Raw genomic sequence first — 12,508 nt, forward strand, 5'->3', positions numbered from 1 at the left:
TCAAGTCAATTGGGAGGTGAGTTTGAATGGAGAAAAACTGGAGGAAGTGAAGTGTTTTAGATATCTGGGAGTGGATCTGGCAGCGGATGGAACCATGGAAGCGGAAGTGGATCATAGGGTGGGGGAGGGGGCGAAAATTCTGGGGGCCTTGAAGAATGTGTGGAAGTCGAGAACATTATCTCGGAAAGCAAAAATGGGTATGTTTGAAGGAATAGTGGTTCCAACAATGTTGTATGGTTGCGAGGCGTGGGCTATGGATAGAGTTGTGCGCAGGAGGATGGATGTGCTGGAAATGAGATGTTTGAGGACAATGTGTGGTGTGAGGTGGTTTGATCGAGTGAGTAACATAAGGGTAAGAGAGATGTGTGGAAATAAAATGAGCGTGGTTGAGAGAGCAGAAGAGGGTGTTTTGAAGTGGTTTGGGCACATGGAGAGAATGAGTGAGGAAAGATTGACCAAGAGGATATATGTGTCGGAGGTGGAGGGAACGAGGAGAAGAGGGAGACCAAATTGGAGGTGGAAAGATGGAGTGAAAAGGATTTTGTGTGATCGGGGCCTGAACATGCAGGAGGGTGAAAGGAGGGCAAGGAATAGAGTGAATTGGAGCGATGTGGTATACCGGGGTTGACGTGCTGTCAGTGGATTGAATCAAGGCATGTGAAGCGTCTGGGGTAAACCATGGAAAGCTGTGTAGGTATGTATATTTGTGTGTGTGGACGTATGTATATACATGTGTATGGGGGGGGGTTGGGCCATTTCTTTCGTCTGTTTCCTTGTGCTACCTCGCAAACGCGGGAGACAGCGACAAAGTATATAAAAAAAAAAAAGCAAAGGCAAAAATTAATTACCTAGAGATTCTCCTCGACTCATAAAACTAGTTGTGGTTTCTACAATACCCTCTGCCTGAGGTCCATCTTTGACTGATGGACCTAAACTAGCAGAGGACACACTTGCTGACAATGAAGGTATTCTTGGTGTCCCTGGAAGGCTTGGAGATGGGAGGCTGCCAAAACTGGTTTGGCTTGAAAGACTGTCTACGCTGCGCTGAGATGTTGTGCGCTGAGTGAAAGAAACAGACAAGTTGCATGGCATATGATAAAGGAACTTTCCTCATGATAACAATACAAATCTTAATTAGTACCTCAGCAAAGATCAGTATTATGAGAGAGGATATTTTTGCTTCCATGGAAAATAAATAAGTTTTGAATATCTAAATCTATTTATCTATCTAAATCTCTGACGCCTGTTCCAATTGGAAATCCCCCATAGGGGAGGCCACGGCACCAGTCTCCATAAATAAAGAACTCTAGTGCCGCTTCTTAGCCTTTAGTGCCTAACCCTTAATAGACCAGTGGCAGAGGACACGTCTGGCACAGTGTTTGTAGAGGCTCCTACCTAATTTTCCTAATGACTACCTTTATCTAATATTCCTACCTACTTCTTCTACCTGATGTTTCTACTTAATGCTCCTGCCTAAATGCTCCTACCTACTATTTCTATCTACCGCTCCTACCATTTTGCCAAAAGGCAAGGCTAGCACATAGTCTCACAGCAGGAAAATCTATCACTTGTTTCATCTAAATATCTAATGTTTATCTATGAAGGCAGAATTCTTTCTCCCCTACCTATTTATTTCTAAATTATCCATCTATCACTATAACAATATGCATTCTGAAAAAAATATACTCAGCAACCAAAGCGATCTGTTCTTCTTACAGCAACAGAGGAATATATGTTTTATCCTCTATCCTCAGTCTTTAAAGTGCACAACTTAAAAACAAAATACTTTATACTTTATCCTCTACATTTTGTTTACTAAAATAAATTTCAAGTTAAGGCATCTTAAAGAAAACATTAATACAGTATCTATATTACTAAGACAGCCAATTTCATTTACTAGTATAAAAAAATCTCAAATTTGTCTTAACTTCAAGTGCAAGCAGAATATACTAAGCCCAAATGAGAATTCTTTTATGTCATATATATCAATATTTCCATTGAAGCTTTCCTAGTTTCAAATGATATTTGCATACGAATTATGTACATACAAGCAAAGCCTCTCTTTACTGTAATCACCTTAACTTTCTTATTTCTCTTCCTAGCAAATGTAATGTAGTTTGTTGCTCAGTACCAGAATAAACAAGAAAAGCACAGAGTAATACCACCTAAAATTCAAATTTTTGAAACTCGTGCAACATCTTGGTAGGTTCTTTATGCACATGGTCATTCAAATTTTGGATATTTTGGGACAATGGATATTTGGACTTGAGTTCTACTGTATCTCTTGTGCAACCTCTCCAGTAGAAGTAATTACTTCAATATAAAGTAAAAGAATGGAAATGTATAATTTAAACAAAAGTCTTAAAAGACATCAAAATCTAATTCTTTGCAAAGAGGAATGCATTTGCCACCAGTCCTTCATAGGTTTGATCCAAATGGTTATCATACTTATGTTTTGTTTTGTTTTTTAATTTTCCAAAAGAAGGAACAGAGAATTGGGCCAGGTGAGGGTATTCCCTCAAAGGCCCAGTCCTCTGTTCTTAACGCTACCTCGCTAATGCGGGAAATGGCGAATAGTTTGAAAGAAAAAGAAAAAGATTTTAATGGGATATGGAATAATATCATCATGCTATTTGCTCAAGGGATGTTAAAGTATATTTCCACAAACATTAATATCATAAAATTTGAGTCTAACTTAAAAAAAATTGTGGACATACCAAAGATCTTTATTTTTCTCACCTGTTCACCATTTCCCACATTTGTGAAGTACCACAAGGAACATAGATCAGCCTCAATTGTTCACATTTTTTCACATCCTGTCTTGTAAAACACACCAAAACCAGAACCCCTGCATGTCCACAGCTTGGCCCCATAGACCTTTCCATGGTTTCCCTTGACCACTTCATAAACTGGTTTAGCCTAGTGATGCATATGACACCCTGTATACTACTTTGTTTTATATTATGCACATGTCAACCTCCTGCATGTTCAGTCCCCAGTAACTCACAGCCTATTTCACTACATCCTTCCTTCTCTTTGGGCTCCTCCTCTCACATGTTTCCTCCACTTCAGAGAAGTGTACCTTCTTAGTCAGTCTCTTTTCACTCATTCTTTCTACATTTCTGCAACCCCTTCAATCATACCCCACTTCCTACCAAACTTCTTACATTGTCATTTCTTACATGATCAACCTTCCTCAAACCACATTATGTCTTGTGGCATTTTTTCTCAAAACACCTCCATCTTCTGTTTTTTTTCCATTTAGGGTCCAAGACTTGCATCTATACAACACTGTTGGAACTACTCTATTAATAAGCATACCCATCTCTGCACTGACATATAATGACATTTCTTTCCACACTTGCGTCAACACACTCAGGGCCTTTTCTCCCAACCCACCCAATGTTTCACTTTAGCTCACAGAGTTCCAAATGCTGCCACATCCACTTCCACATATGTAACGCACACCATTTTCCTCAAGTTTCTCTCAATTCAAAGTCCCACACAATCTGTTTCATCCCCCCTCCACCTCTTGCTAAACCTCAGAGCCTTACTTTTATTTACATCATCTCTCACCTTCCTCCTTGCACACACTCTCCTAAACTAAGACAACAGTATCTGCAGTTTCTCACTCAAGTCTGCAATCAGAGCCTTGTCATGTGCAAACAACTGACTCACCTCTCAGGCCCTGCCAACCCCATCATACCATAGGTCTGTGCCTCTTTCTAAGACCCTTCCATTTACCTCCTTCATTAACCCATTCATAAATATATCAAACAGCCACAGTGACTTCACATCCCTGATGCAATGATCAAACTTCACCAAGAACCATTTGATGAAAATTCCTCACTGTTTCTAGCAGCTTTCCTCCCATGCCATATATTATAACTTTCCAAAGGCACCTCTATCAACCTTTACATGTGCTTTTCCAGATACATAAAAGACACATACAAATTCCTCTCTTTCTCCTAGAAATTCTCATGCATATTCTTCAAAGCAAATACCTGATTCACACATCCTCTACCATTCTCAAAGCCACATAACATTATCATATATCATAAAAGAATCAGACTATCAATGTTACCTCTATTCCCACATACACAAGGTGGATCAGGTGCAAATAGTCTCTAAGTTCACTTATACACACCCTTTATTCAAAGTAATGTGTACTGAAAAGAAACATGAATTTCTAACTTCTTCCATTTTCATTTTGCATCCCTGGTTAATCTTCCAAGTCAGACCAAGGTCACACCACCTTCAGACACGAAACATATCACAAACCATTCCTTTGACATACTTACCTAAGATATCTCTTGCCACAATTAATTCCCTCACTGCATCCATTCATCTCTTCCTTGGTCTACCTGTTCTCCTCATAATTCGAGCATATTCCTAAATATTTCCTTGACCCCTCTACCATCAACATACATCTTACAAGGTCATACTTTCTTAGAAGATATGTACATGGTCAGGAATATAATTTTCAAGTGTACACACAGTTTCCATTATACAGGATAATTTCAGCTCTATATATGAAGCTAAAACACACTATAGGTACTCTTCAAAATAAAAGCTAAAGTACTGTGAGCATTAAATACGTTACCAGCATGTATTTTCATGTAATGTAAATGTATACAGTAGTTACTATTTATTCATTTATTTATTACACTTAGTCGCTGTCTCCCGCGTTAGAAAGGTAGCACAAGGAAAGAGACGAAAGAATGGCCCAACCCACCCACATACACATGTACATAAACACCCACACATGCATATATACATACCTATACATTTCAACATATACATACATGTACACACACAGACATATACATATATACACACGTACATATTCATACTTGCTGCCTTCATCCATTCCCATTGCCACCCCACCACACATGAAACAACATCCCCCTCCCCCCCCGCACGTGTGCAAGGTAGCGCTAGGAAAAGACAACAAAGGCCACATTCGTTCACACTCAGTCTTGTGTATGACTGTATCAGAACAACTCTTGTCCCACAGAACTCCATTCGAAAACAATTCCACCCTGTTAATTTCACTAATGCCAATCCCCCCCCAAAATTCTCCTATGGTATGTAAGTATCAAGGACCATAGTGAAAAGTACCTTGTTTAGATTATGTTAGGTTTGGTTCAGTTAGTTTTGGTGAGGTGAGGTGAGGTGAGGTGGTGAGGTGAGGTTCGGTTCAGTTCAGTTTGGTTAGGTTTTCATTTGTATGGCCAGGTTATGTCTTGTTATGTTATGCTTCGTAATATTAAGTTTGGTTAGTCTAGGTTTTAAGTTAGGTGAAGCTGCATTTTGTTATCCTTTAAACATATTCATCTACTGGGGGAAACTGTCTTGGGGGTTTTGTCCAAGGGGGAACTGTGTTGGGCGAACAGGCTTAGGCGGAATTGACTAAGGGTACATTGTTAGCAGAAACTGTCCATAAGTAAGTTGCCATTGAAGGAACTGTCCAAAAGCCATATTTGACAATGTCTAGCTCTGACACATATACGATACATTTGTATCATAGTGTCTCAAACAACTATACAACCATAAAGTACCCACAAGTAAAGCTAAATAACACAAAAACAGAGATACAGGCAGGAACATGACATCATGTCTTTATGCAACCAGATGCTACAGGTGTATAAAGGCTGTCTAATCTTGTTTATTCCATTCCTATTTATCTAGGGATGATAACTTTATACAGCCTCTCAGATCACTTAAACACATCACCTCATGCCACTGTCCAACATTCAAACATAAGCCTTCACAACAATATCTAAAATAAATGCTTTTAACATTTTCACTTTACAAGCTAGATTGATTCATCAAGTAAGAGACTTCACTCTTACCTTCACCTTCATACACAAAATCAGATATCAGAATCATCTGCATTACTTGGGAGAAACTTTAATCAAGATCTTTACTATTTCCCCATTCTGAACCATATGCAATTTAAAAGACAAAGAATACATCCTAAATAAAGAAAGGAGTTCACAAAAACAAACATCATTATGAAAAACTAAATGTGCTACATCTTTTTAAAATAAAATGATATGGCATTAAGCACTGGATGAGCATACACTTAGGAACATCAAAATAAAACTCTATGAAATATGAGGCTTACTTGTGGTGGAGGCGGAGCAGGACGTTTGTTTGGATGTATTGATGGTGGGCACTTGGCATACCAAAGTTGTCGCAATTCAACTAATTTATGGAGAGCATCATGTTCACTTCGAGTGTAGTTTCCACCACGTTCACTTGCATTTAAGTGTATGGCTTCAATACAACCATCAATGAATTCCAGCATCTCAATGGGAGGAGCCTGTAAATCAGATAAATATGTATTTGCACTGTTATTAGATTCAGCAAAATCTATTAGATGGTCAAGTTTCTGTAACAAAACCAAAAAAGCTGTTATCACAGTAAAACAGAAAATAAAGTCAGGTTTAGATGCATAGCTACATTAGAGAAACATTTCAGCACTCACCATTTCACTCCAGACCTTGCAAAAACCCTCCTTTTCGGGCATCTCTTCACAAAATTATCAATCTGCCTCAGTTGAAAACTGTGGCTGTCCTTGCGGCCTTACCTACCTCAGATTGTTTATCTAAAGCTCCAGGGATTGAGCAATATGTCCACAATACTATAGTGAAAACTTTCACATGATATCAATTTGTGGGGAGAAGTGAAAGAAGGAAACATCACCTCCATGTCAACTTCTCTTACTGGATGCTGTCAAACATGTCATACATATTTCCTTCAGTGGCCGATTTAGTACCCATCCAGGCCAATGTAAAGGTAATAACATAAGTTTCTATGTGTTTTGTTACTTTTGAATGCTTATCTATCATTATATGAAGTGCTTATCTATCATTATATGAAGAATAAAAGTTAATAATTTTCACATTCCAGACTTAACAGCTGCTTAAAAGAGGGTAAAGCTTCCATGATACAAACAAATACTCACCTCAACAGTCTCTGTTGATCCCTACTAATTCTTTCATGGATTTAAATGGGCATAAGGCATGAAATACTCGAGCTACAGTTTTCCCAGAATAAATCAAAACTAAGGTGCTTCTAAATCTACATCTTTACATATTTTGGGCCTAAAATCTAGTTTTGATTTATCTCAACCCAAGTCATCATCAAAAATGAGAAATATGTTATGCCTGGACACTGCATGTATCTCTAACTCTCCTTCCTTCGCTGGCTATGTAGAAGGATGTTTTCATGATGAAACAATTAGATGCTATACTACCAGGAAAAGACCCTATGATTTTAACATGGAGGAAAACTTCTACCTGCGGTTGAACCTTGTCTCGTTAAAAATAGATCAGAGAAGCTCATCTTAAGTACATCTAAAAAGGTTTATGGCAAAAGTAGCTCCCAGACAGCACTCTTGTATCATTATCCTTGTTTCTCTAATGAAAAAACCTAGAGAACTCTAAGCAGGCAGCATTGAAATCTGAGAAGAATCCAGGTCTTCAAGGAAGGATTCAGAAAGTCTCCAGAAAGGCTAAAGTTGTCCTTGAGAAAAGAGAAGAATATCATTGCGTACATTATCTACTGAATTAAATGCTCTCCAAATCTCAGACTGTAAAATCATCAGGGGAAATCCACAAGTATAAATTCTAAAATCTACAGCTTCAGTGTTCGCATCCTGAATCAAGACTGAAAAACTAGAAAAACTGACACCAAAGTTATCTCTCTGGCAGAAAGAGATTAATTTAGCTACATAAATTCTAGTTCAGGGTCAGGGTATCTTTTGCTACATAGTGGCAAAATGGAACCATGGAAGTGGGAGTGAGTCATAGGGTAAGATGGCAAAGGTTCTGGAAGCAGTGAAGAATGTGTAAAAGAGAGGTCATTGTCTGAGAAGGTAAAAATGGGTATGTATGAAGGTACATTAGTACCAAAATGTTATATGGATATGAGGCATGGGTTACGATGAAGATGTGAAGACAAGGGTGGACATATTAGAAATAGAATGTCTGAATACAGCATGTTGTGTGAGGTGGTTTGATCAAATAAGTAATAAAAGGATAAGAGAGAGTTGCAGTAATAAAATAAATGTGGTTGAGAGACCCAAAGAAGATGAACTAAAATGTATGGACATATGAAGAGAATGAGTAAGGAGAGGTTAACAAAAAGGATATATGCATCAGAAGTGGAGGGAACAAGAAGGGGTAGACTGAACTGGAGATGGAAGGATGGAGTGAAAAAGATTTTGAGTGACTGGGGCCTGAACATGCCGGAAGACTAAAGGCAAGTATGGGATAGACTGACCTGGAAAGATGTGGTGTACAAAGGCCGATGTGCTGTCAATGGACTGAAACAGTACATGTGAAGTGGCTGGGGTAAACTATGGAAAGGTTTGTACGGCCTGATTGTGCACAGTGACCTGTGGTTTCAGTGTAATAAAGAAGGCAGCTAAAGAATGGTTGTGAGTGAATAAGGTCTTTTTTCTTTTGTTCATGGTACTACTCACAACCATGGGAATCTACGTTCAAGTAAGAATACATATATATATATATATATATATCATATGCTTTCAACTTCCTATGCTTATGAATTTAATAGAGAAGTGTAATTTCAGGAAAAAAAAAATCTTAAAGCATTATCTTTGGACATGACCCATCCACTATAACATCAGATGTATAGTAACTGACTTACCTCTTCAGCACCCACATAGTTCTTGGGAACATAGCCTACTGAGCCTCTCTCACTGATCACATGCATCCAATTTGGATCTCTTGATGGGCCAATTTCAAGAAACTTTTCTCCGACTTGGAATCCCAGAGTGCGGGCATGGGTCCCCTTATAGGCATATAATGATCGCAGCATCTCAGTTCTATATCTGGAAAATGAAGACATATGATAAATCAACTGTTCCATTAATTCAAACTGTAACCTTTTTCAAATTTTCATTATGCAGTATCTGAAATGTACAACATTGCTATCATAAATTGTTATCCTATATAAGGAATAATCAATTCTATTACTGGAATTCAAAATTAAGCTATTTCTGCTGCACAATTTGTGCAGTTCACACACTACTACCAATAATGCTTATGGATATACCTAGACTGATTGAAAATGGTAGGGGTATAATAAATCTTTCTTAAGTATTTTCTTTAAAATATTTTTTAAGTCTCTGTATTCATATTCTGTCTAGGTTGTAAGCACTTCCTACATACAAGACCACATGCATCTTTTGTGGGAGTTATAAAGGGCAAAGCACGGGATTTCCTTGGTATAGATACCGCTATCCTGCTCTCAACAATAGTACATACTTGCATTTACAAAGAGCATATGAAAATTGTTTATACCATTTTTACTAAATTTTCCTGAAGGAGCAACCTCTTCTTTGGTGTGCCCACAGTTAACAGGAAGACAGATGACCAAGTCCACCAGGTGGGATAACAGGTCAAGAAGTGTAGTAATGCATGACTGACAGTGTCAGGTTAGGTTAGGTTAGGTTCGGCTGGTTAGGTTAGGTTAGGTTAGAAGTAAGTATTCACTGTCTTCAGTTTGAGAGTTGCATCTTGGACATGACTGGTCCTACAATATGTTGAATCTGTGTTTGTAGTGTAGTCTTCAGAACACAGAAAAGAAAATGCCACTCGTTTATGTCTTGGGAGTGTAGTTTTAGATGAGAGTAAGTCTAGAGGAGAAGAATGTAAATCAAAGGTGTAAGGCCAGTTGTCTGTGTACTCGTCGAGTCATTATTGTTGTGTATCTGCCTAGTCAATGTCAAAATTGTTGGGGCAGGGTTAAGTTTTTGTTTCTACCTGAAGGTTGAGGATAGGTATAGTATGATTTAGACAGAAGGGGTTTACAACATCTTTGAAGAATAGGGAGCTATGTAGACTGAAGTGAGATTGTACCAGAGGTATTTTTGTTTCACTGTATAGGTGATAAGTGTTTGCGTTTGTGAAGTAGCTGGTGACTGCTCTGAAGGCCTTGTTTTGTGTGGGTTACAATCATGCTTTGTTTGCTTTTGACAGGGTAGATGACATGGCAGGTGAAGAGCAGTTTGTGTGGGTTACAATCATGCTTTGTTTGCTTTTGACAGGGTAGATGACATGGCAGGTGAAGAGCAGTTTAGAGTGTAGAAGAAATGTTTGATGCCATTCCACCAAAATGTCTAATAAAGACTTAAAATTCCATAGTACATATGACTTGATTACAGACTGGATTTAAGCTACGTAATGGATTACATCAAGCACCACTTAATAAAAACATTTTAGTCGCTTGTACATTATATATCAATAATACCACAGGAACTGTTGCGCTTCGACTTTTAATTTTCATTATTATCATAAATGACCTATCAAAACTCATTGATTTCAATAAGTATCTCTTTTCAGATGACACAAAAATGTTCAATATAATCAGAAACAGGGAAGGTACCACAAACGAGATAAAGAAACAGATAACTACTGCAATGGATTGACACTTGGTTACCGAGATCTGGTAATTTTCAAGAACAGCTTTACAACATTATCAGTTTTGAAGATCAATGATTTTGTTATGAAATGATAGTGCAGTGTTTAGAGACTATAACAACACATGTGGAACATAATCTGGAGCATTATATTCAAATGAGCAATAATAATCAAGGGAATGTGGGTTATGCGTATCAAGGAAAATGTGAGGTTATTAATGTAAATGTACAAGTAATTGATACACATGTAAATTATCAACAGAACGTGCAGAAACCTCACTTAGTAACCAAAATGACAGTAGAAACACACCAGTATTATATTTGTTTCCTGCTGAGTATAGATTGTAAGGTTTCTGTTGACATGCAAAACCGTGATGGTGGTGAATAATTATGAGTATGTCAAGTATATATCGATTCAATAATGAACATTAAGATATGTCTTAACTGCAAGAGGTTAGGTGAGACTTTCATAGGTTTTAAGAGATTTGTTCAAATGTATTACCTACTTTTAGTCTCCTTTGTACCCATCTTATTATCAATTTATATCATTAAGAACATGTCACATAGACATTTTACATAAACATAATGAGCTTTGTAAAGCACCTTAAACAAAAGTAGCCACTTTTCAAAGACAGCTCCTGCGTGAAGCTAAACCAGAATTCTATCCCGAGATTCTACGCTAATGCTTTTTTGCTGACAAATGTTTCATCTACCTTAACAATCATTAACCCAGGTTTTCTCTGATCTTCTTATCCTTCCCCACTATCACTTTTTTTCTAGTGACATAGAATAAAATACAATGCTTCACCACTGTTATTCTACTCTCTTAGCACGTCACAGCACCGGTGAAAAGCAGGATTACCTGAACACTCAAAGGTAACAGTGATGCAGAGCTAAACTGGACTTAAATCAAAATGACAATCTCCAGATATATACATTTGAAGAAAACCTGTTGCCAATAACAGGAAAATAACAGTCTTTGAGTACTAGATACGTGACTCTTACATACTTTATCGTACACTACGTTGGAAATTTAACTGCCCTCAATGTTGTCAGGCATAGGCTTGCCAACACTAGCTCTGTATAAGTAGCCCCATATATTATAAGGAATCAACCCCGATCATCCAGTAACCTGTCATTATAGCAGTATGGCAGATGCTGTCATACCCACCATCAGCTGATATACCCTTCTCGTGCAGCCCTAGTTTATATAGATATAAAAGAATTGTCTCTGAAAGACTGTTCCTTCCCATGTCTGTGCTACCACTGACATGATATGCAACAAACAACATAATGGTTGGGGGAGGAGGAGGAGGTGGGGGTAGGGGGGGAAGGCTTTCATTAGGGGTCATGTTCATGTCACTGGAATTCCACCATGCCATTTCTGTCAGGGGTAAAGACTCAGTTATTCTAGTAACTGACGTCAAAACTTGAAGTCTGCCCCACTTCAGGGATGTCATCAACTCGGAAATTAAATGAGGATTTTAAAGGACCCACAACACGAGCTCCCCTGTTTCAAACCATAGGCTATACAGGGGAGGGGGGAAATCCAATAGACAGAGGTGAGACCCGTCGTTTAGGACGGCATTGGACGCCTGTCAGTGCCCGGGGATCAGCGATCACTCACCTGAAATAAGGGGGGTGGCAGCGGCGAAGGAGGACCATGCACCTGCTCATCCACTTTTAGCTGCTCGTCTGCTCCTCGGTGACGGGCGCAGCCGCACTCATCCAACACAGGCACATCCAAAAACTCTTCCTCTCTCCTTTTTTTTTTCTTATTTTCTAACTCGTACGTGGTCACCTGGGCCCGCCGGATCCCCTTAATAGAACGACGCCCCCGCCGTAATCTTTAATTAGTCGTCCAATCGCCTGGACCATGACATGTCGACAGGATAATTCTGTATTTACATTAAATGTCTAGGAGTATAAGTGGCGGAAACAAGCACGAGATAGATGTGAGGTGCGTTATGTATAATTTATAAAGTCTCGGATCTTCCTTGAAAGTCATTGAAAACGGAGGGTTTGATGCTCATTTGTTTTCCTCCCCGGCCAGCC

The 12,508-nt window shown here is 38.6% G+C and overlaps 1 protein-coding gene across 2 annotated transcripts in view; it reads right to left on the reverse strand.

The window, feature by feature from the left end:
- LOC139757563 (NCK-interacting protein with SH3 domain) overlaps window positions 1-12,367 on the reverse strand; it is a 50,565-nt gene extending 38,198 nt beyond the window's left edge. For both annotated transcript variants that reach the window (XM_071678165.1, XM_071678164.1), the window contains exons 1-4: window positions 12,081-12,367; window positions 8,680-8,863; window positions 6,131-6,328; window positions 849-1,059 (exon numbers count right to left, since the gene is read on the reverse strand). In XM_071678165.1, the coding sequence (XP_071534266.1) occupies window positions 849-1,059; window positions 6,131-6,328; window positions 8,680-8,863; window positions 12,081-12,130 (643 nt within the window). In that variant the 5' untranslated portion in view covers window positions 12,131-12,367. The remainder of the gene's footprint in view (window positions 1-848; window positions 1,060-6,130; window positions 6,329-8,679; window positions 8,864-12,080) is intronic.
- Window positions 12,368-12,508: the final 141 nt, after the last annotated feature.

This window comes from Panulirus ornatus, chromosome 27, assembly GCF_036320965.1.
Source record: "Panulirus ornatus isolate Po-2019 chromosome 27, ASM3632096v1, whole genome shotgun sequence".
NCBI classification, from domain to species: domain Eukaryota; kingdom Metazoa; phylum Arthropoda; class Malacostraca; order Decapoda; family Palinuridae; genus Panulirus; species Panulirus ornatus.